Below are 25,174 nucleotides of genomic sequence, written 5' to 3'. Positions count from 1 at the left end.
ATGAGATAAGGACCACTTCTGTTGAAGGTGTGTGCACTGGAAATTAAGTGGTCGATGCAGCATTACTTCCTGATCATGGATATGACAGTGAGCCCCTCTCCTGGTTTGGTAAATCAGCTTTGCACTGATTTCTTGTTCACAAAGCAAATTTGTGTGATCCCTGCTCTGGTTCCCTCCCTGCTCAGTGCTGGGAGTTCTTGCACAGCACAGGATTGTGAGTTGGCTTTTTGGTATTTCTTGCCCTCTGTTAGGGAGGCATATTTGGGCAGTTTTGGAAGGGTTTTGTCTTTGCAACCTATTAAAGTTTGGGTCGCCCAGAGGAATGAGCGAAGTTGCTCTGGCTTGTACTGGGCACAGAACAAGTGACAGGCTTCCCTTTGCACCACTTCTCTGGATCTTTCTGGTCTTTTCTTCTCAAGAACATAGATTTTTGCAGAATTTGGGGACTTTGGCTGTCTGAATAAGACCTTGTCCATATTTCCTGACAACTGCTGGCATCTCCAAACTGTGGGGTCTTGGATTACTTCCCCATTCCTGGGGAAGTTGTTTTTCAACCTCGACTCCGCACTAAGGCAACCCTTCTGAGGGTTCGTCATCCTACATCGTGTCTTGCTGCTGTGATATCTGCTGAAGAAAGGCCAAGAACACAGGCCAGAAGCATCCCGCAGCCTGCTCCAGTGCAGGTCTGCCCCATCAGCATCCTGGACAGCAGAATGTGCTGTGTGCTGCAGCTGCTCCTTCAGTCTGGAATAGTTCCTCAGCTGGTGACTCCTGGGTGGGTGGCTACACAGCCAGACCAGCTAGAGGAGCTAAACTTGAAGCATCTCCAGAGCCATGGTGACATACTGAAAGCAGTAACCATCTCCCTCAGCTGAAATGGTTCATTAGTGTTAAAATGTCAGGACCATTAACATGCAAGTGAGCCTTTTAAAAATTTGAGGCCAAGGGGCCTCGTCCTGGAAAAGATTTGAGGTAATTGTGTTGGTTCCAGCACCATTATCTATGAAAAATGTACTCATACAAATAAAGGTTTGTTGGCTGGGCCTCCCATTTTTGTTAGCTTTACTTTATTGCTGTAATTACATGCAGTAGAGTCATGTTCTTATAGAGAAATTAAGACAATTAATGCTACTTTTAGTAAGAGTGAAATAGTAAGTAAAATTAAGTTGAAATTTGACCAACCTTTTCTTTTTCTATTTCCTAGTGTCTGAATTACAGGAAGAAGGAATAAATGCCATTAACTTACCTCTCAGTCCCATTCCATTTGAACTAGACCCCGAGGACACTATGCTAGGTAATAGACAAAAATTTTACATCTCAGTGTGAAAACTTGATGTAAAATGAAGTGTTGTGCCTTGGATAGTTTCTAATGTTTTTCTCTTAAACCTTCCAGAGGAAAATGAAGTCCGAACAATGGTGGATCCAAATTCAAGAAATGACCCAAAATTACAAGAGCTAATGAAGGTAATTAAAGCATGTAAACCCTGTCAGGAAAGTGGAACTGATTTTTAATGCCAGCCCTGCCTCTTTCACTTGAACACTTGAAAGCACTAGTTAGATATTAATTAGTTGGAACCACATGTGTACATCCCAGTGAAATGGGGAGGTCATTTGTAACAGTATCTTTCTCTAGTTGTGGCACAGGGAGACTTAAAAGTTTCTATTAAAATCCTGAGTCCAGAGTCTCTGTCCCATCCCACCCCCAGTCAAAGATCACACTGATTTTCCCTTGTCTTTGTGATTCTTGGGGCTAGAAATTTAGCAGGATGCTTCATTAAAATCAACTTCAGCACCTTTTGCTTCACAATAAGATGTTAAAATGCTACTGAAAGCAAGGGAAAAATTTCAATCTAGAAGATACTGCATTAATTAGTGTTTGTCTAGACCTTGTGGTGCATTGGCACAGCCACCTCAGATGACTCCTTCCTGAGTCTTTCCTGTTTGCTCCTGAAGGTATGTATTTTGAGCCACTGCAGCTTTGGTATTTCTGCTAAGAAAAATGACATGTGGTTTAAATTGGAAATGAATAGTGTATAATACTGCCAAATTTGTGTTTCCCACATAGGTATTAATTGACTGGATTAATGATGTGTTGGTAGGAGAGAGGATTATTGTGAAAGACTTGGCTGAAGACCTGTATGATGGACAAGTATTGCAGAAATTATTTGGTAAGAAAAAACACACGTGCACAGTGTTGAGGCACTTTGTCAAGAAGTAGATCTCTTGTTCCTGCTCAGGAGCCTCAGTATCATCTTACATTTATGCCACTAAGTGATATAAAAATAGCATTGTGTTATGAGACCCCTGAGCATTGGGCTGTATGCACAGCCCTTGTGGCTGCAGTGCAATGTGTGGTGCTCTGCAGCTGATGAGAACGGTACAAAGCCTGCCTGGAGTGCTGCAGAGGAAGGGCTCTTGTCTTGGCAACAGTATTCACTCCAATTAAATTTATTATCTGCATATGGGCTGCACAAACTTCACCATGTTACAAGTGGAAAGTAAGTTTGAAGGCAAGGGCATTCTCAGTACCATGGTGGATGTTTTTAATCTCTGCTCGTTCCATGCTGCAGTTTCTTCATCGCAAGGTTCCTCTGGAAAGTTGGAATTTCTTTCTGGTTTGATGTCTGGCTTTTAACATGACTGAGGTAATGGTGCCCAGTGGATTGCAATCTGAACTTCAGCTGAGAAACAGATAGAGAAAAGAAGCTGCTAATGCAAAGTTAGCATGTGCTTTTTACACTGTTGGCTTGAAAGCCATTTTCTTAGTTATTACAGCTCATAAAGTCTCCAGTAAATTTCTTTCCAGTATCCTAAATGAATCTTGAAACATCATGTGAGCATTTCTAATAAAGACTTCACAGACTATTCCCTTCTATGAATGGTTAAGCTGTTGAATATATTGTGATGGACTGGATATGCCCAGACTGAGCAATTGGATTGTCATGGGCAGTCCTCCGGTGACTTCACCCATAATTCAAAAAATGTGTATTGGGCACAGCCTGACTCTAAACATGCATACAATGATCTAGCATTTATTGACTGCAGAGGAATCTTTTCTACTACACTTAATACCTTGTGGATCAGGTCTCTGCTTACTAGATCTTCAGTCTTGTGGTGAGACTTTGCACAAACTAATTTCTGAGGAGGTGCAAGAATCTTATGGAGATAGCAGCTCTCAGGATTGGGAGGCAGCTGGATTAGGAGGTAGTGGTCTCTTAGGCAGGATTAGGAGTTAGCAGTCTCTTAGGCAGGATTAATAAATAGTGCTATTTTAGGCTGGTAGTTTAGGCTCACCCACTTTGGGAAGATACTCAGTTGGCTTTGATGGGAACAAGATCAGCTCTTACCAAATAAGATAAATCTTAACAAGATACTCTTTTGTAGAACTAAATTGGTAAGTGACCAAGCATTTTGTTTCTGGTGTTGTCACCAGGGAGTTGCTATATTTTCTTTGCTTACTCTTTAAGGGTAAACAATAAAACGTGTATACATAGCAACTGTACTAATTGTAACAAACCAATTCACAAAGTATTTTAACATCTACTGCAAATTTTCAGTGCAGAAAATGGCTGTGGTTTCATGGAGGGAAATTGCCAGAGGTTTTAGTTGTTTTCATGAAAACTTGTTTGCCTTTCTTTGATGCATCCTCTGCCTCTATGAATACAGAATCACTTTGGTTTTATCACTACTAGGCCAAGTAAAATTTTTATCTCCTGCCTCTGAGGTAGAAGCTGGGAGGCTGAGACTGATGAAATGAAGTTGGTGTCTGTTTCCTAGGTTTGATGGTCTGCTGTACAAGCCACTTGCATGCAGAATAAACTTCATCCAGAAGCAATAGAAATAATGGGCCTTATCTCCAAGTCTGGTGCTTCCTAAAGGGACTTGCAGGAAACATTTGTTAGCCAGTGGTGTGGCATAGAGCAATACTTGGCCTTCTCCTTGTCAGTGTGTAACTAAAGGCAGAATGTGAACTTTAAGAGCTCAGAAGTGTGGAGGGAAAGTGGCTCTGGAAAAAAACTTAGATATAAAATTAGGAAGTCTGATGTCTCCTGAATGTACCTCTGGGTGTATGGAATGTCTTTGTGTTCTTCATGGAGCTGACAATTTTTTTTCCTCCATTTTTTCTTCTATCACTTCAGAGAAGCTTGAAAGTGAGAAGCTTAATGTTGCAGAAGTTACTCAGTCCGAAATTGCTCAGAAACAGAAGCTACAGACAGTGCTTGAAAAGATCAATGAAACCCTTAAACTCCCTCCAAGAAGCATTAAGTGGAATGTTGACTGTAAGTTTCGTGTTTGCTATACTGTTCTCATGTGTTGACAGCTGGGAGGTCGTAGGTGTCATCTGGGGTTCTGAAATATCCAATGGTAATGGATGGCTGAAACCTGGGATTTATGGTAGGAACTGCTCTGAAGGGCACTTCCAGATGTGCCACTCTGTCCTCTTTGCTGGTGCTTTTCTGTTTCAGTTAGGTGTCTTCTCAGAGTCTGTCCAAGTGTGGTGGCTTTGCTCTGAAGTCCATGTGCATGCCAGCTTAAGTTTTGTGTTGCTAAATTGGTTTGTTGAAACAGGCAAGTACCTGCAGAAATGCAGTAGATGGACATAAGGAGATTTAGGTCCTAGAACTCTGTGTGAAATTTGCAACACAGATATGAATAATATTTCTGATCATTTCAGGCAAAGTCTGAACCACTAGTTTTGGTTACAAAACTCTAATCAAGACTAATTCTGCGTCCTTCCTGGTCTATTGTATTAAGAGTGAACATAGCAGTATCTAATAGAAATGTCTTCAGTGGCCCAACACAAGACACTTCAGTGGATATATGTTGCAGAAAGTAGGTTATCAGTTTTAGAAAATTAGGCCTGTTAATCTGTTTTAAGTTTGGTTTTCAGAATAATTTCATGCTGGTGAATACTTTCACCGGTATGTCACATTTTCCCTGTCTCCTGTACCTGTCTTGTGCTGAGCAGTTTTGTATCCTGTTCCATTCACAACAAGTTAGTTAGAAGGAGAGAAATTTCTCAAGGGAGGAAGAGTGAACATTTGGCAATTTGACTTTCCCCTTTCTGTGGTCCTGCTGAATTTTTTATCCCCTTTCTTTTTTCAACCTGCCCTGAGTTTTCTTTCATTCTCTGTTATGCAGCTGGAGGTGGGGTGTTTGGAGTGGCCTGACAATTTAACTCCTAGTTTAAATTTAATGTTTTATATGCGTTTTAGAGCTGGAGTAGAAATAGAGAGCAGCAGCTGTGTCCAGCTGTAGCACACACCAGTGGTAGGCAGACAGACATCTTTGTAGTGTTCTGCTAAAGCACCTCATCCCTGACCATGGGCACTCCAGCAGCATTTGCCAGCAATGCCACATTTTATATGAATGTGTATCTCCATGGCATAGCTGAGACTTGCACTGTAAGATTATGAAGAAGGATATTTTAGTGAATCTGGTTGTGTTTCAGCAGTGCAGTAAGGTAGCACTTAATGATTAGTTCAAGTACAAAAAACCTAAGTGCATGGCAGTGTCAAAGATCTTTTAGGAAGACTACTTTGATGAATGCAAAAACAAATTAGAAGAAGAAGAAAGGCAATAATAAGGATTGGAAATTATCCACATGCATGCCAATGGTTTGATACTTGATCAAGGATTTCCTACAGTTTGGCTTTTGATATCTTGTAAGTTGTGTTAGTGTTAACTACCCATATATGAAACCCGCTGCAAAAAAGCTTCAATAGCAGAACTAGAACAGCTTCATGAGGAATGTTTGAGTCATTGAGTTTAATAAGTTATTGCTTAAGGCTTGTGCCAAAACAGGCTCATTTATCATCCTGCAGACATTGTGACACTTAAAAATGAAAAAGTGCATGTTATGAGTACAAAAATATCTTTCTGATAGTCCATAAATCCTTATTGAAATAAAAGGAATAAAAGAGAGGCAAGGAGAATGCAGAGACAGCACTTAAACTGTTGTACATAAAATCTGGCTTTTGGATTAACTTTAGATTTCCATCTCCATGAGCCTATGGCACTCAGATGCTGTAAAGAGTAGTGCGTTGGTGCTGACGCATCTTGCAGGAGACCACTACAGCCAGTGCCAGAGCCCCTGGCTCCAGGTGGCAAGAGGAAGGAATCCCATAATCCCTACATCCTAAGCAGAAGTAAAAACCTGTGCCCTAGTTACTTTGCAGTTTGTAACTTGTGCTTTTAATATCTTTTTCAGCTGTTCATGCTAAAAGTCTCGTAGCGATACTTCACCTTCTGGTTGCATTATCTCAGTATTTTCGAGCACCAATCCGACTCCCTGACCACGTGTCCATTCAGGTGGTTGTTGTGCAGGTAAGAGGGGCCTTAAACAGCTCTTGGTAGTGTTGTGAAGTTGATTGAGGGGTTTCTTGAAAAATGCATCTGGAGTTTCTGCCTGGGCAGGCACACGTGTGTCTCTGGCTGACATGGAATACATGTGCATCTTCCCTTCTGCAACCAAAAAAGGCACGAGTGCCTTCCCAGATTGAGCTGTGCCTCACAATCTCTTACGTTGACTGTGAAGTGGCCAGACTGTGACAGTAAAAATATATGAAACATTATTATTGTTGGAATGTGTTCATCACGCAGAGTGATTGCTAAAATTATTATTTTCCCCATTTTTTGACACTCTTCTCACTTGTGTAGAGATTCAGATCATTCTTGGCACTGAATGATGAATTGTCACTGTTTATTACATTCACATTTATGTTAGGTGACTAACTTCTTTTTCAGCTCTGTGCATGCTAATTGAGTCTGATTACAGTGTTGGTTTTCTCAAAAGCATGCAAAAAAATCCCCATCAACTAAATCTTTTGTCAGTCTCCTTATTAGAGACTCATCCATTCAAACTCTTCACGTTTTTCTGTTCATCATTTTTCTTTCAGCTGAACTTGTGCTTTCTCTCTCTTGTTTGTCTTCTTCCCATTTAATCTGCTTTTCTTTGTCTCCAATTAACTTTGCCTTTATTTTTCACCCTGCAACTGTCTTTATTTATGTCTTTTAACTGATGTTACCCTGAAGTAACTGGTTGAAAGAATTATTGCTCAAGTTTTGTGTGGCTGAAAACCTACAAGACAGATCTGAGAAAGTAAACATTCTCTCTTCTAGAATTCAAATAGGACAAGTTTTGTAACTTAGGGAGAAATCTGAAGGAGAGTCTCTGGTAAATATGTCACCCATGTCTGGTAGTGACTCATTGACTCAGATTCTGCTTCATGGGTTTCTCTACAGATGATGAAGGAGAATCCCTGGGAATCTGCACTTAGGTGTCTAAGACTTCAAAGAAACCTAGTTCCTTTGGCTATTATAAATGTATTATTTATACTGGTTTATCTCAAAGTTACACCAAAACCAGTGTAAGAAATCTGGGGTACAGTGAGCAGGGCATCTTTATGATGAAAAGCTAAATGAGAACAATATTACAATCCTTTAAGAAAGAACCATAACCTCTGCTGTCATTCCATACCTCCAGATAAAATTCCAGTTGAAATCAGTTGGCATAATTGTCCTCTTGTTAAACAGGCTAATGTAGTTCAACAGCAAATCCACTGAAGTCAGTACAGATAAGCCAATTTAAAACAATAAGTAGTGGGAGAATCTGGCTCACTCTTAGTTACACAGCTGCAGCTCAGGCGTCAGTGGTTTGCAGTGGAAGCAGTTGCACCAGAAGAATACCCAAGTAATGTTGAAGGAGATTTTGTCCTTCAGACCCTGACCTTGGTGAAAGCCAGTCAGTGAACCTCCAGAGCTGTGCTGATTCCTATTAACAGAGGGTGAGGACCATATATTTCCTGTAATTGTTTGAGACATTTCTCATTTTTATTTTATGGTGGGTGAGAGTTTTATTTTTTAAATCTTTGATATCCTGTGGGACTGATTCTCTGTCATGCATCATGTACCCTTTGAACTCACTATGGTTTTACTCAACCATCAGCAGATCCCAATGCCTAATTTAGTGGTCAACTTGCACACCTCATGTTATAAATGCTCATGCATTCTGTAAAGAAAGATCAAGCCTAGAGAAGCTGAACAGACCATGCAGTAGCTGTTTTAAAATTCTGCTGTGTGTGGTTTGATAAAGAGAACAGGAGAGACAGAAATAAAAGAGCAAAGTACTTTTATGAAGTACTTCCTTAATTCATTTCATGATTTTGTTAGGCATTGAAACAACATAAAATGCAAGGGTTGCTGTGTTGGCTGGATGTTGTTTATTGAAATAGAAAAAAAACATATTTGTGAAACAAAAAATGTGCTCATGTCCAAAGGTAATCAGCCTATTTCTTATGAAAGCTTGTTTCCTTTGGCTGTTTTGTACAAAAGCTGTTAGCAATGAGAGTGATATGAAATATGGGTTTAAGCTGATTTAGGAAAAAATGTGATAGTTGGACCTTTTGTAGCTACTCTATTATTTTCTTTTCCTGCCATAACAGTAGAATAAATAACTTTGAACAAAGCCCGGGCTTTGTTTGATTGTATCTACTGAAATGAGGGAGAGCTTTTTTGGAGAGCTGGGTCTTGTCATCATTTTGCCTCTTCTTAAAAATTATGTATTTTTACCATCCACAAATGGTTAGATGACAGATTGTTTGTGTCCAAGAGATGGAAATCAGAGAGTGTAAGAATGCATTGGCAGAGCAGCCAGAATGGCTTCAGCATGTTCTGGGGTGCATAAACTACACTTAGGCAAAGCTAGGAAATTATTGAAACTAGATGAGTGTGTAAATCACAACCCTCATCAGAGATCATTGGTTCCACTACCTGGGAAAGTCTGAAATAGTTTGGAGCAGCACTGTCTCCAGGTTCCAATGAAGTCTTCTCTGGATCTCTGACAAATGTATTTGTTCTTTCAAGCTCCAGAATAATTCTGCACCTCCAGAATAATTCCCACCTACTTTGGTGGGGCAATTATAAAACATGGTCCTCCAGGTGAAATGAGTTGTAACAAGACAGGCAAAAAGCCATCCAAATAATGGTAAGATTTTCAGACTGGGACTTTGCAGGGGAAATTAAGCAGTTGGCCCTCAGTTACATAAAAATGCTGACACAAAAGGAGATAAGAAGAGATCTTTTCTATTTACAGAGGTACTACCCCAGTTTCAGATTTTTTTTTTTTTTTTTTCTGTTCTAGGGAGTTGCCAATTTTAAATGGGAAGTGATTAGGAATATCTTCAGGGACTTCTGTGAAGTCTTTTCAGCTGTGAGGGGAGAAAATGCCAAGCCTGTTCATTAAGGTCTTCTCTCATCACTGGAATGCATGTCCAGCTTTTCTTTTTAGTGGAGAATCTTAATTCATGCCTCTTTTCTAAAGGGACTTTCAAATGGTTGATGTTGATTTTTATAGTTTGTTGTTTCAATTTTACCCACTGTTGCCTTTAAGGGACGTGCTGGATTGTCTCTCAGTAGCACCTCTCTGTATTTTCAGGAATATTGTGTCATTCATTGTCTAGTATAAGACAAACCTCACAATAGGTGTCATCAGTGTTAGGGTCAATTTTGAGATGAAGAGTTTTTAAAGAGCAGGAGATTATGAGAAGCAGCCTTTAGAGAAGGTGCTTAAACAAGTGTTTTAAAATTAATTCCATTGGGAATTCACCAGTCTTTTTACAAATCAGAAGTATAGGAAAATCTGTCTTGACATGTGCTGATCAAATAAGTGTCCAGGGGATGCACGTTGTATTTGGGCAATGTGGAAATCCCATCAGTGTTAGTGGTCAGGTGCCAGACACAAAACAAGGGCTTGGGATCATTTTGGTTTGGGGTTTTTGTTGTTATTATCAACAACAAGATTAGGGTGCAGATTTTTTGATTGTAATATATTTGCTGCAGTTTATCAAAAAATGAAATATTTTTACTATCAGTGCTGGAATATATTTCAGGCAGTTTTTGTGTTCTTGCAGAGAGAAGGTGTACAGCATTAGAAACCTTTTTCTGCTTCCATATTCCCAGTCTGATCACTGAAAAATACAGATGGTATTGCTTTGGTGCTCAGCCCCTGTGGGAGATGAGAGCAGCAGGGTTCTTGCTGCATAAGGCATCAGTGGCATGTCAGAGTCATCGTGAGGAGGAAATAAAAGTTTCCTTTCACCCTGCAGCAAAGGGAAAAAATAAACAAAAATACCAAACAGATGGAATTCCAAGTTGTGCTAGCATGAGCTAGATTGTAACTGGGAGTTACTTCAGTTAGTACTGGAGACAGCACTGAGTGCAGTCTGCACAAGCTGGAAGTGGAGGTAACCCTAAATTATGTCATTCTTCTTCAGACTTTGAAGGCGTGTGATAGGCAATGCCTCTGCAGCTGGTCTGTGCCCTCTCTTCCAGTATCTAACACCCTGGACTCCCCTCTGTCTTTTAAGTACTCCAAGGTCCTGCCTGAATGCATTTTTCACTGTGTGCAAGATATTTGGAAACTGGACTTTGAAAAATATCACAGAAACCCCCTGAAACTGTCATCAGTTCACATTACTCCAAGTGCCAGTCTGGAGTGACCTAGAGGGCCATGTGCAACTTTTCTTGCAGAAATAAATATATTTCTTTATATATTTTAGTAATACAGTGTAGAAGGAAAAATGTATCAATAATTGTATTTAGTAATGCAGTATGGAAGGAATAGGCAAGGCTGGATCAGTCCTCAGCACATCACACACTGAGGACTGCCTCAGGTAGGGATGTGTTGTCTTCTCCAAGGAAGGGAAAAGCAGCAGCCCCAATTCACATGCCATGAAGGATTTTTCTAAAAGGTTTTTCTCCTTTTCTCTTTTCCACATAGCAGATGAGTCTAGGACCAGCATAAATCTATTTTTCTCATTTCCTTGTATGACAGGGAGTGAAGAATCATGAGTAATTGCCTAATGTCTAGACTTGAAATGGAATTGTAAGCATTTGCCCGACTTTTCTCTGTGTACTGCAAATTTTTGGTAATACCAAGAATAATCAATAATTGACAGACATCACAAAGACTGCTCCCATCTGAGAAACATCAGAGTCACTGCTGGACCAGGACAGGAGTGTGAATGGAAGCTCCATTTTGGTTTCTGTCAGAAGGCAATAGAGCTCTTTTTCTGCAGAGAAAGGAAACACTGAGGCAAAAACAAAACAAAAAAACCCGAGCTTGATCAGGGGAAAAAAGAACAAATAGCCTGGGAGTAAGATTTTTGCAAAAGAGAAGCATGGGCACTATCTGCCAAGCTGTTTATTGAAATACAGAGCTTAAGTCAGCTCACCTAGACATATCTCCACTAAAATACTTACATATGTGTTTGGGTGTTTCAAATGTCTCGCTGAATTGAGGCCTTTAAAAGAAAAGTGAATTAAGAACAATGGAGAAAGGAAAATAAATACTTCCTTCTACAGGTGGAGTTTCAGGTTTCTTGTTAATGTATAAAAGAGTTCTCTGAAATACTTGCAAGGTAAAATAATACGTTACTGAAATTTTGTATAAGAAAAGTTCTTATTCTGCAGGTTTCTTATCTAATTACGTTTGTGGATCACAAGTTTTTACTGTACCCTGTGCATTAAAGTTTACTGAGAGAAATGTCGCTTTTTTCCTTTTTTCAGAAACGAGAAGGAATCCTCCAGTCTCGACAAATCCAAGAGGAAATAACTGGTAACACTGAGTATGTCAACACTACATTTGCCAGCAGTTCAGTAATTGAACACAGATGTGTCTCAGAAATTCAAACATTTGCTGATATTTAGCTTTCAGTATTGGGGTTCCAGGGAAGATGATGCATCAGCCAGTGACTGTATTTTAGACTTTTCAAGAGCTGCAAACAAGCATCCAAAAATACAAAAGAGAGAGGAAATAGAGAGGTAGGGAACTAGAAGCAGGACTTTAGGTGTGTAAAATGATGGTAGTAAGCCTTGCATGTGCCATCTCACTGAACATTTCGTAACAAAAAAGCTATTCCAAACCAAAACGGAACAGTAGTAGAATATCCAGATTTCTAATTGAATGGAGAGAATGCACTGCTGATTTATTATTAATATGTATGGATTTATGTGTGATAGTTAATATGAAGGATCAATTGGAGCAAAATCCTGTAGTCATTAAGAACCCATCCCAAGCCTTGATTGGGCTGGATTTCTATTGTGGTTGATGTGGTAGACACATCTTCAAAGAAGAGGGAAAAGTTTTCACAAAATCAACATGGAAAAGCCTTCTTTACTCAGGCAAGGTGTGCTGATTTGGTTCAAAGTAGGGAATATGAGATCTGGCCTCCTGTGAGACTTGGTGAAGACAAGAGATATTATACTGATAGACTCCAGACTAACCCTGGAGTAACTTGGTGAAGTTATTCACAAAATTCTCCTAATTCCATGGATCTACTCCATAATTCACCAAGCTGAAGACCTTACCATGTATGCTGGGTTTTGTTGCAGCACAATATTTGCAAGTGAATTATATGTAACTGTTTTGTTCTTTTCCTTTTTTTTTTTTTTTTTTTTCCCACAGGGCATTATCAGGAAGGCATGGTAAGTTCATTTGATTATTGTCTCTTTTCTTGAGGCAGCCAGAAGGTACATGAGTTCCCAGTGCATGGTCACTTTGATCAAGTGGCAAGAAAGGAGAGGATTTCAAGTTATTCTGGCAAATATGCGCCACAGGCTGTTGTGGCAGTTAACAAAAGGGAAAAAAAAACACATTGAAATAACTCTGACCATCTTTTAAAACACATTTCATTGCTTTTCAGCACATGTTAATTTGCATAATGCTTTGTGGTTTAACCTCCAGAACATTATTGCAGTGGTATTAATGATCCTGAGTTCCCAGCATAATGTCAAACGGTGTCTTATCATGAGCCAGCTGGTGAATGCTGATATTCTAGATCCACTAGCTACTTTAAAAATGTTGAGTCATTCTTCAGCAGACCTGCATGCCATGCAAGGTCCTGTGCCTCATGTGTCTCACTGCCAGGACTGAGGCTGGTCAGTAGAGAACACTCACCTGAGTCTTGGTGCAAAGTCTGCCTTCTACAAATGCCTTTGGATCTACTCTAGCTTTTGGTTTTGGGTTTTTGTTTTTGGTGTTTTTTTTTTTTTTTGTTGGGTTTTTTTTTAAATTTTTTTTAAAAGGCTCTGGTGCCTTTTTACATATTTTTCTTCAAGAAGGTGACTGCAGTAGCACTCCAGTCATGCTACCTTAGGTTGGCTGTCCTGCTGGAAGTGCCCTAAATTGTATCTGAGAATGGCCCAAAACATCTATACAGAGGACTGTATTGCAGATGTATAATCATAAACCTGCTTGAGATGTTTAATAGTGCAGTCAGTGGCCTTTGGGGAAAACCTTCCTCTGTAGATGTAGAGACAAATGTAAACTCATGTTCTTCTGCAGAAAAATGATTTGGTTACTTGGCTGTCTCTATGTGGCTGTTTAAGATCTCATGCATAAAGATGCTATTCTTTGCTTATTTTTGAGAAACAGGATCTTCAGGTGATCCAAATCTTACCTGAAAATGATGCTTTTTTGTGACTAATAGAGAATAAGTTAATAGCAGCTTGCAGCAAGAGAGAAGTATGCAAACTATTTGGTACTTGGAATATAGAGACTATATTGAACCATTTTGTTGACTGTGTTGTCTCAAATGAATGTGTGTCTCAGTAAGTGTTTATTCTGCACTGGAACAACTGCTGCTCAGTATATTAACGGCACTGAATGTTTTTCAGAAAGAGATGCATTCGACACTTTATTTGACCATGCCCCAGACAAGCTCAATGTAGTGAAAAAGGTTGGAAGGTTTTTATTTTTAAGATACCTAATGTGTTCATGTGCATGCTTGCATGTATTAGATGGTGTGGATGTGGTGTGTGTGGATATAATGTATAACTGGCATGCTTTGCATACATTAAATACAATTAAGCTTTATGCTTAGTTACACAAAGACATGATTATAAGGTTACTTTTTATTTAATGTTTAGCAGCATGAACTTAACTTTGGAACATGGAACAACATATACTTATCAAAGTTTCCATCAGAAAAGTTCTCACAAAGTGTGTGTTGAGTAGAACCCAACTGGTACAGTGACTGTACTGATGCCAACAAGATATCCAGTTTACAGATGCCAGAGGTCTGACCCTGCAGTATTTTGGCTGCTGTCAGATTTGAGTGGAGTCCAATTACTGACTTCCCCATAGTGTGCTAAAAATTTGGGGGTTTTCTGTGTTTTAACAGTGTATTTCTTATATATATATTGCATTCATTTTATTTCTGTTTTTCATTCTTGTAAAAAAATAAATTTAAAACAATTTTTAATGTCACATTTCAATTTCAAAATGTGGAGATTGTGCTGAAATCTCTTCACTCATGCAGATTCTCTTCTGAGTGGAGTTCATACTGCTGGTGTTAAACTGCTGCCCTTCTGAATAGACCTTCATTGCACTGTTCTTGTATTTCAGACTCTCATAACCTTTGTGAACAAGCATCTGAATAAACTGAATTTGGAGGTGACTGAACTGGACACGCAGGTAGGATTTTACAGCCTTAAAGGGGAGAAGTAGTTGCACTATGTTATGCACTGTACCCTCAGTTTTATCCAGAAATTTCACTAAATTATTATTGAATGAGCTCTAAGATGTTATTTCAGCAGGAAACCCTTCATTTCTAAATACGTTTTGTACAGAGAAGACCCTCACCAATTAAGCATCTAAAACAATTTTGTACTTCCATTAGCATAAAAATTAATTACCAAATGCTACCTTCTGGGTGCTGCCAAGTGCTGTAAGGAGGACCTGCTTGTTTTGGCCAGGAAGGAATTGTGTGCCCTTGGTTTGCTCCAGTGCCAGGCTGAGCAGTGATTTCCTGCCTACCTTTGCAAAAGCACGCAGCCACATGGGATCACAATGCTTCTATTCAGGGGGAAATTTGGGGATTCTCAAGAGCAAAGCTACTCAAGTGTGCAGGCAGCTGTACAGCTGGGCTGCAGGCTTGATTGCACCACAGAAATAATGTGCTGCATGCTCTTCTGTCTTGTTCTCAGCTGCTAAATTGGCTGAAAAGAAGGTAAAAGAAAAGCTTAATCCTGCTGTATTAATACCTCCCCATGTGAACAATTGCAGCAGTTATCATAAGAAAATTACAGGGTCAGGCAGGAAGGGATGGGATCTGCACTATCGAAAAACCCCAGGGGTCTTCAGGTCAGGCTTTCTTTTATGTCTTGATTCATGTTATTAAGAATCTCTGCTTTATTTGCACACCTACCAAGCAGATAGAGATTTATTAAGGGTAAAATTAAGATTTAGATGGAAATTGTGTGTAAAGGCTTTCAAAAGGGCATTCCTTATTTCTGCTCATTGCATTGTTTACCTTGGGGCAAAAGTACCTAGAAACTCCTTAAGCATTTATCTGAAACAGCATTCCCTGAAATGAGAGGTTGTGTTTCCATCAGTTGAAAGAAAATCACCTGCCTCAGGAAGGTGATGGGTTGATAGACCCATAGGCCTGTGACAAAACCACAGAAACATGGAATAGTTTGGGTTAGAAGGGACCTTCAGGATCATCCAGTTCCATCCCTCCTGCAGAGACACCTCCACCAGACCAGGTTGCTCAGAGCCCCATCCAGCCTTGGTCAGTTCCAGGGTGGGTGCCCACTTCTCTGGGCAATCCTGTTCCATTGTTCAAAAAGAGAAGCAGTGAGCTGTTTTTCAGAAAATGTGCTGAGAAACGTTTTGTTTTTTTTTTTTCACAGTTTGCAGATGGAGTGTACTTAGTCCTGCTAATGGGTCTCCTGGAAGGCTATTTTGTTCCCCTGCACAGCTTTTTCTTGACTCCTGATAGTTTTGAACAAAAGGTAACTAGATTTCATTTTCCTGTTGAAAACAAACATGTCTAGTTGTAGAAGGATAACACAAACTTTTCTGCAGAAGTTTGATGCTAATAGCTGAAATCAAGAAAGGACCGTACTGCTAACCATTTCCAAGTATTAAAAAAAAATCAGTATTAATACTTAGCTGGAATAAAAGGGAAAATTATATTAATGATGAGGTGGTTAGCAAATATTAACAGATTTTGGCAGCCATTGTGTGGTGCTGTCATTGAACGAGACCTACTGTTCATTAACATATATAGAATTACACTGATGATAGAATTGATTTTTTCTGTGTGTCCAAAATCCAAGAATTTAACATTGGAAAGGTTTAATGGGTTTTGGAAACACAAAGACATATATGTGCAATGAGTCAATTTAAGACCAACATTACATTAGTGTCTGTAGCTATCCAGGCAATTCATCTGTCTGTTCAAGACAAGAGCACTTCAGGGGCCATCATGTTCTAATTTTTGAACTGGTAGGAGGTGGTCTGTGCTTACTTGTAAATAATTTTAGTGAACGTTGTGCTAGTTCATGTTAAGTTTCAATTACCTTTATCTTTCTGCAACCATCATCACCCAGAAACAACAAAGCAGCAGATTGTCTGGATTCCAAAGACCAGATACAGAGCCCTAACTGTTTTTTCCTTCTGAATATCTGGGTCTGCAGCTTTACATATATCTTGCCTTGACCATTTGCACTGCTCTGAGTTCACAAGAGTGACTGCCTCTGTTGTATTGCCAGGTTGTCAATGTATCCTTTGCATTTGAGCTAATGCAGGATGGTGGATTGGAAAAGCCAAAACCAAGACCAGAAGGTACCTATTCTACCTTTCTTGTATCTCCTTAAAAATTTGTGTTGGCTCCAGATCTTACAAGGTTATGGTGTGGCTAAATGAAGGTTAAGTTAATCCAGCAGCAAAAGGCAAGGTACATTTTGTAGTGCTCAAGGAACTCTGTATTTTAAATGCACTTTTTCAAAGGTTGCAATGCTTCCTTTCTTCATTGGCCAAACATATGCAGTAATACTCCAGTATTTCCTGAAAGAAAGAGCACACAGTTGTGATTGGTGTTACTGGCAGATGTGAATAGTTCCAATTGCTCCATTTTCCTCCATCTAACATGTTCACATTAACCTTGAGTATTCCAGTAATTAATAAGATTTTCACAAAAGAAGGAGATGTTGTGGAAGAAGAATTTCAAATGTTCACGTACATGCCTTTGAATGCAGGACCTAATCATGCATATTTAAATTAGATGTAGAGCTGGGGACTGGCAGTAGAATATGCTTCAGGGAAGATAAACGTTTTGCTGCTGACTTCAAGAGCATTGGGATTTCCACTCCATTCATACACATACAGTGTTTAAATGCAGCTTTTCAGGCTGGAGACAGAGCTCTTGATTCACCAGGTAAATGGGTGTTTTTGGAGCTCCTCCTGTGAGAAGTTGCCACTTCTTACCATGCAGGAGCTGGGCATACAGCTTCTCCTCCCCTCTTCCCACCAGGAATGATATCTGGTCTCCTGCTGGTTACCTGCCACAATAATCAACATAGCTGTGTCTTTTCAAGACCAATTTCAGATTTATATTCCATGGTGCTCGCAGTCTTTTCCTGCCACAATATTGGATTGTCATTCCCTGAGGAGTTGACAAAAGCTCATGTCAGAAGTGTTGCTTCTAACAGCCAGACTCCCAGGAGATTCAGGCACTCGTTGCTGAATCAGGTTCTGTTCTATTCAGGGATTTTTCCATCCCTCCCAACTCCCAGGTTATAGCAGCCACAGAGACACATACACACACAGACACACAAAACACAGACACACAAAACAATGCATCTCAGGATTGAGCCTGTGCATTAAATCTGGACCTACCCAGCTTGGTTTTCTTACTTCTTTTGATTGCTGGAACTCTCATCCACAGTCATGCGCACTGTACCACTGGTGAGTGTATCACAAGCCTTTATGTCTGAAATAGTCAAAGGGAGACTGGGGAAACAGTGAAATCGAGGGATCCAAGTAAAACACAGAGTATCTGTGATCCCTTACTCCCCATGGATGGTTTAAAATTCTTATGGCATTTAATTTTTCAGGTATTTATTGCTCTAGGGGACAGCTAATTTTTCCAGTATAAATCAAGCCATAAGGATATTTCAGCATATATAAGACATTTCTTGTGCAATTATTGAAATGCTTAATATGAAACTTCCTGCCCAAAGTGAATGGAAAAACACATCTGTTTTATGTGTTGTTACATTGGGCACAATGCCTGTACTTAAAATTTCCAGTGAGCAAAAGGGTATTGAAAGGGATCTTACCCTAAATGTGTACACTAAATACTCTTTGAATTCCTACACTGTTTCTTTGAGGTTCTTGAGGAAAAAATATGCTGAAAAGTGCTTTAGAATATGAAAAACATATTTAGTGGAAAAAAAAAAGAATGCAGTTAAATAAATGAGTATAAAAACCAATGATTTTTATGGGGTCAACAGTTTATTTGGGTTATTTGCAATATAATCGAAAAGGTCTTAAAAAGCTTTCTGTGACCTTTTACTTTAAAAATAGCTGGAACATTAATTTGCTGAATCTATAACAAATTCATTTACAGTTTGAGCTTTTTCAGAGCTCCTTGCAATGTGTACATCAAAACCAAACTCAAGTTTCTCTTTTAGAAACTTGCAACCAGTAAAATGTTACATGTGTTAATCAAACCCATGGAGCAATGGAAATAACCCATCTTTATCTGGCAGCGTGCTTCTTTTACTTTGAGCCCTTCTGTGGAATTCTTTTGTGCTGGTGGTGGTATCTTTTTGTGGTGGTGTGTTTGTAAAGACCTAGCAAAGTTACTTCTTTAATAACAGAAGTTCTATATTTGGAAAGAAAATAATCCTGCACCTTGCTGCTGGCCTGAAAGAGGAAACTTCCAATGTTGCTTGCAAACAGTATTACAGATTGCAGTGGGATGTTGTGGGAGCAATGCACCCTTCCTGCAGCTTGTGGCATTTCCTCTTCATTTTATACCAAGCATTTTTCATCTGATTTATGAAGAGGCACAAACCCATGCTGGCTCTGGTTATATGACCGTGCACAGGCCTGGCATAAAATCTGGCCTTGAGTGTTTCCACTCTTTGTCCATGGATGAAAATTCAACATCTTTAGTTGGCACACTTTAGGACACCATGCATAGGTTTGATGGGATTAATTATTCAAAGTGTGACCCCTTCACAATCCATGAGAAACTTCAAACTCTGATGACTACAATACACTATTTACTGGGCTTACTTGGAGGTTTTGGCCAATTCCAAGAGCCACAGGTAGGAGAAATTTGAGTTCCTATGCACTCAGCAGAAAGAGATAGGACAATTCTAATTCCACTCTGCTCTTGCTGAGGGCAATTCTGAATCTCTCTTTGAGATTGACTAAAGCACTACTGCTGCAGTAGTACTTGTCAGTTTGTTTTATAGATTTCTTGTGAAATAATACTGACTTTCTCAAGAACTGCTCTTTGAAACATAAGGTATTCATTAGTTTTTTGTTTCATATAAATCCTTTACTTTAGTTGTTGAGTTTCTGAGGACTGATTCAGCCATGGATGTCAGCTAACTCAAAGAATTTTCAGATGTTTGTTCAAGGGGCACTTGTACACCTAGCTTCCTTAGATTCTCTGGGAAATTTAGACTTGCCTCTGGCTATGTTGCTGAAATTAGGCCTCGTGAAGGATGTTGCAACCCAGAATGTGCCAAGTCCTACCATTCTTACAAAAGAGGAAGGTTCCATTGGTTACTGCCTGATGACTTTCTTTCAAAATCATTACTTTTCAGCCACATCTGTCTGAAGATGAAGTCATAAGTATGTATAATCCTGGGCACACTTAGACTGAGGAGCATCTGAGCTTGGCTACATTTCAGCAGCAGCAGCAGTAGCTATTTGTAACCCTAACTAGAAGTGGCTAAAACACCAAGTTTTGAGTTGCCAGTTTGAAAACTGTGTATTATTGATATTTTTACTCTTTTTTGCTATCCTTGTGACCTAATGTTCATGGTTATTAATGTGAGCAAGGGAAAGGAGTAGAGAGTGGGAAAACATTTGGAGCTAATGTAGTTACTAATTTGTCTTTCCTGTCTTTTTTCTAGATATTGTAAATTGTGACTTGAAGTCTACACTGAGAGTACTGTACAATCTGTTTTCCAAATACAGGAATGTGGAGTGAAGAATTTATTTGGGTCACAAAGGAGTGTTAACAAAGAAAACATCATAACTAGCATATCTTTCATTGGTGTTCCTCTGCATCTCTATCCTAAAAGGAACAAAACCATTTATCTGGAGAATTTTTGGTTATTTGTTGATTATTCTGACACTACTATTTTCACAGTAGATTTAAAACTAATATAACTTATAGAGAAAAATGGGTTTAGGGGATGGTATCTGGGTATATTTTGGGAAAATTCATGTCTTGGTTGTCTTCTCATTGTTTTTAATAGGTGAAGCAACAATGAAAAAAAAAATTTAGAAAGTTTAATTCAAATCAGCCTTTGGAGACAATCACAGTAATATTCTGTACTGAGTACTTAATTATTTTTATATATTTCTTTTTTTTTAATCTGGGAAAGGGAAGAGTATTTTCTATCCATGATAAGACAGTTCCATTCTAATAGTGAGGAATGTGCAGTTAAATACACTTGTTCACATGACAGCTAAGAAGGAGAAACATAACCTCTGAATATGTAGTTCCAGTGCTATTATTAGGCTTTAATTTTATGTGTACAAGCTGAAGTGGCTACTCATTCCTTCAGATTTACTATGCTGTGATACTCTGCTTCAGTATGTGCTACTGAGCACTCCACAGACCCACACTTTGCAGCTTGTCACTTGTTTTTGTTCAAGAAAGAGATCTTTTTTGCAAATAACAATTTTCAGCATTCCACAGAGCCACACTTTGCAGCTTGTCACTTGTTTCTGTTCAAGAGATCTTTTTTGCAAAGAACAGTTTTCAGGAAGACACACCTGTGTAATACAGCTTTTTGATAATATTTGTATTATTATATAATTTTAGAAAGTAGAAGAACGGCTTGTTTTTATTTTGGCAGTTTAATCAGAGGATTATCAGATTGCAAGTTTAGATTGATTGCTAAATAGAATTTAGAATTGTCCCTTTGGTTGATTTTATGATGAATGTATGTTGCTGCATAATGTTCAACACAAAAAATAAGATTCATTTTCTAGAAATGGCCAAAACTACTTCCATCTGCAAAGATTCCATTAGAGTGTAAAGTTCCTTGGTGATTTTACATGGCTACAAAGATTTTTTTTAATTTAATGACCACCAGTTGAGATGTTATCTGTTTGGTTTTGGCTTTAACAAAGACACCAAAGGGAAGTGGGAGTTGATTCTTCCCTTAGACTGGTACCAAGAACCAGTTGTGCTTCCAGAGGAAGCTGGTAGAGGCTGCCCGGAGCACTTCTAAAACAAAATGTTCCATTGCAACCGCAAATTCTTGAGATCCTGGTTTGCACAGTCAGGAAGAGAATTCCTCAGACTGAAATTCCTTGATAACTCTTCAGAAATGTTGGGAGTGCTTAGTGCGGGAAGGAGCCTTGTTAACAGCCATCAATTGCAGCAGAACTGGCTGAGGTCAGAGGAAGGAAAAGCGATCTGTCAGTTCTTGAATCATCATCAGGAGAAAGGCAGAGCTGGCAAGGACACTCAATAACAGCTGGATGTTGCTCATGATGTAAGACATTACATAGTTTTCCATTTTCCATTTCTTTTTGTTGTTGTTTTTTTTTTGTTTGTTCGTTTTTTTGGGGTTTTTTTTATGTAGAGCTTTCCAGTATAACATTAGCACAGAGGGAACTCCAGCAATTATTTCCTGTCTTTGCTAAACACCAGCTGATGTTTAGCAATAAGGTGATACTGACTTCAGCTGGGGGGCTATGAAAGTATTTTTCTGAGAAATAATATGAACTTTTTCAAGGGAAAGTCAGTATTCAATTCAAAGGACAATACCTGGATGTTCTCTGATCTCAGAAATTACCTGATTGTAATAAGCACTCTAAATATCTTTATTAAAATATTTTTTTACCTGTGTGTTTTTAACTGAGTTTCTGAAATTAGAGGTACAGAAAACAGCAGTTATTTCCCCTTTACAGGGAGAAATAGCTGGACATTTTGACCTCAATGAAAATAAGCATTTTCATTATATCTTTAGTATCTGAGAAGCTAAACAATAGGAAATAACCAAACATTTTTTGAGCAAACTGAGACAGAACTTCTCATGTATACATTAGCAAGAATTTCAGCTTATTTTAATGTTTAACATGCAAGTTTTTCATTTGCACACCTAGTGGTAATTGTAATAGCTAATTAAAAAATGAATGATGTTTTTTCTTCAGACCATGCTCAGCTGCAACACTTTTACATTTCAACAGTGCTGAAAGATTTTGACAGCCTTTTTTTCAGGAGTGCACTTTCTTTAAAGAGGAGATTTATATGGGTAAAGTGAACAGTGAAACTGCTTTATTTGCCTGGACTTGTATTTCTTGTGCTATATTGGTATAACATTATTGGAGATTTATCTGTCGGACTCCATTTCCATCCTTATAAAACATGAAACTGACACAGAATTATTAAATCCTCATGCTGAAATGCAATTATGCAGAACCCTAGAAGCATTTAAACAATATCCAACCTTTCCACAATTATCTATCCTATGGTAAGAATTTATGTGAACTAAAATCTGCTATATAAACAGAAGTGTCCTGTGTAAATATAGATCCATGTGATAGTTTTAATACTGACATACAAATAGTATATGCTGCCATGTAGGAGTGATCACTGCTTATATTTTTGACAGTGTAGATTTAAATAGCTATCAGATAAATACAAAATCTAATATAGAGATTATATCTAATATTTATTGCTTTGTTTCTGAGCATAAGAGAAATATAGAATGCTACTGCAGACAGCTTGCTTTTCAGCAGTTGGTGTAGGGAAGGGAAGGGAAAAGTTATTGGGCCAAATTTTGCCCCACCTATGTTTCTTTTATTCTTGATACATTGCAGTGCACCCTGACCTAATGCTGGAAGAGGAATTCTCTTTTCTGTTTATATCAAGCTAGAAGTTGTTTAAATTTTAGTCAATCCCAGGTTTGTTTATAATTACTTAACATAATTAAGTAGACCTGAATGGATGGATTTAGCTCGTGTAAGACATGAGCAGCCACCTGGAGAGGCCAGTTCCTCTGGTGGTCCCGGAGGGATCCTGGGGTCTCGAGGCTGAGACTTTGGATCCTAAAGGCCAGCAGAGGAAATCCAAGGCCCTGCCTAGGATCTCGTGGTGCTGCTGGGATCCCACCCACCAGACCAGTGTGCCTGTCTGTTGTGCTATGGCACACGAAGGCCCACAGGCAGCTGAGCCCACCAAAAAGTGGCCAATTCTTGGCCTGCCTTGAGTAGCAAACAAGCAGGTTTGCTTGCTACTGGGGCATTGTGGATCCACCACAGCCCTCTTGTGACTTCTGATTCACCCATTGCATCCAGCAATATGGTATCTGGGTTTCTTCTGTGGCTGGAGATGGGCATCCTTTCCCTCTTGATGGATCCTGGCATGCTCTTTCAACCACACAAAACTTATTGTTTGGGTTTTGTTTTTTTTTTAAGAGGAGGTACAGATTTTTCATAGTGTGTCAACAAGGTGTTGTCAAAATACTTACCTAAAATCCTAGTATCTTGAGGTCAGCTCCTTTCAATTTCTTTCTCAGCTGACTGGCTGTTATTTGCCATAAAGAATGAGTCCTGTGAAAAGGAGCCTTTGCATAATTTTACCCAAGACACATAAAGCCCAGAATTGGATTGCTCTGTATTTCTGATGGCATCCAAACGAACCAAGTTTCCAATTAAATGTTCTGACTGCAGAATATGCAGTTTTTTACATTTCCTGGTCAGGAGTAGCTCCATGTTACAGGGGCCAGCAGCCCTTGCTGCTCCATAGCTCAGGAATTCAAGTGGACCAGCAGGAGCTGGATAAGGTCCCAGTCTACTGCAGTGAATTGAGGAGCAAGTGGCAGGAAATCACCTGAGCCTCTGTCTTACAGAGTGTTGCAGTGCTGGGAAAAGGTTGCATTCAACCATCATGACCATGACCATGATGATTGAGGTACTTGGTTGGCTTTTGTTCATACTTTTTATTCTGTTTTAAATTAATCTTTCAGGTTATTTTAGCAGACACCTTACTGCAAGCCATAGTGTTGTAAAGCAGAATGGCTTTTAGAAGTTTATTTCATTAGATAAAGATATATGTGATATTTAGTGTACTAGATGCCAGCCTTAGGTCTAGTTTTTGTTATTCTTGTCTTCCTCTCAAACAACCTTCATTAATGGCCAAACATCCAAAGAGAAAACAGTGCCTTGAAGACCTCTTGCAAGATTTTTACACTGTTACCTATAGTAGACTTCTGTCATTTTATTGTAGGAATTAGTGTGAGCTTTCTCTTTACAGTCAAAGTACAGTTACAGACTGAAGAAATCCTTTGTATAAAGTTACAAATAGCTTGCATGAAGATACTTTATTTTGATTTGCCACGTGAAAACTTGAGATAGCATCACCAAAATTTTAAAATTCGGCGTACCTCAGTATCCACAGATTTTTCAAAGAGGTTTTGAGTCATGCAACATTGACGAGGGCTAATTTTAAGTATTCTGAAAATATTTTGTGTGACTTTGTTTATGCAAGAACAAGATTTTCTTTTCTGTCTAACAATAATGCCATGCACTCTACAACAGTAATAGAGTCATTGAAACATTTGGTCCTCAATTTCAATATCCAACTAACTGAGAAAAAATAAGATTTTCAATATTTGCTAAACAGGTATTAAAAAATAATTATTCGTTTAAGTTAACTGCATTGCCTTAAACTGCAGAGTTAGTAGTTTTCACAGAATATATGTACTCTATAAGTAAAAGACACACTTTTGCTGATTGTTTTTTTCTGTGCTTTTCCTGAAACCTTTTGTTATGATCCACAATAAAATTTGCACCTGAAAATCAACAGTGCATGTTGTTGTTTGGTCAAGGGATGAGTTTCTGACAAAAAATTAGGGAAACTGTGTGTTTTGTGTTCTTGAAACTTCCAGACCTCTCCATGCACCCAACTCTTTTCCAGTAACCCCTTTGTGGGTGTGCAAGGTGTTTATTATTATATTCTGTGGGGGCTGGTGACAGCTGAACGGGGGTTGGCAAAAGCAATCATGTAAACATATGTTTGAAATGATTAACAGCAGCAGGTCAGGAAAATGCTGTCTTTGACTCAAAATAGCAAAGAACACCTTTACTTTTAACTTTGTGGTGCTGAGCACTTCAGTGGGG

General features: G+C 38.9%; 1 protein-coding gene across 2 annotated transcripts in view; it reads left to right on the top strand.

Annotated features, from left to right (window-relative positions):
- PARVA (parvin alpha) overlaps positions 1-24,853 on the top strand; it is a 63,093-nt gene extending 38,240 nt beyond the window's left edge. For both annotated transcript variants that reach the window (XM_021527536.4, XM_021527537.3), the window contains exons 2-13: positions 1,205-1,294; positions 1,394-1,464; positions 2,066-2,168; positions 4,140-4,280; positions 6,212-6,327; positions 11,569-11,627; positions 12,467-12,486; positions 13,678-13,739; positions 14,408-14,476; positions 15,697-15,798; positions 16,561-16,633; positions 19,945-24,853. In XM_021527536.4, coding sequence (XP_021383211.1) covers positions 1,205-1,294; positions 1,394-1,464; positions 2,066-2,168; positions 4,140-4,280; positions 6,212-6,327; positions 11,569-11,627; positions 12,467-12,486; positions 13,678-13,739; positions 14,408-14,476; positions 15,697-15,798; positions 16,561-16,633; positions 19,945-20,021 — 983 coding nt within the window. In that variant the 3' untranslated portion in view covers positions 20,022-24,853. The remainder of the gene's footprint in view (positions 1-1,204; positions 1,295-1,393; positions 1,465-2,065; positions 2,169-4,139; positions 4,281-6,211; positions 6,328-11,568; positions 11,628-12,466; positions 12,487-13,677; positions 13,740-14,407; positions 14,477-15,696; positions 15,799-16,560; positions 16,634-19,944) is intronic.
- Positions 24,854-25,174: the final 321 nt, after the last annotated feature.

The sequence above is a fragment of the Lonchura striata genome, chromosome 5 (genome assembly GCF_050655825.1).
Source record: "Lonchura striata isolate lonStrDom1 chromosome 5, ASM5065582v1, whole genome shotgun sequence".
Classification (NCBI taxonomy): Eukaryota; Metazoa; Chordata; class Aves; order Passeriformes; family Estrildidae; genus Lonchura; species Lonchura striata.
Note: the sequence above shows the minus strand (reverse complement) of the source record. Positions and strands in the feature narration are given on the sequence as shown.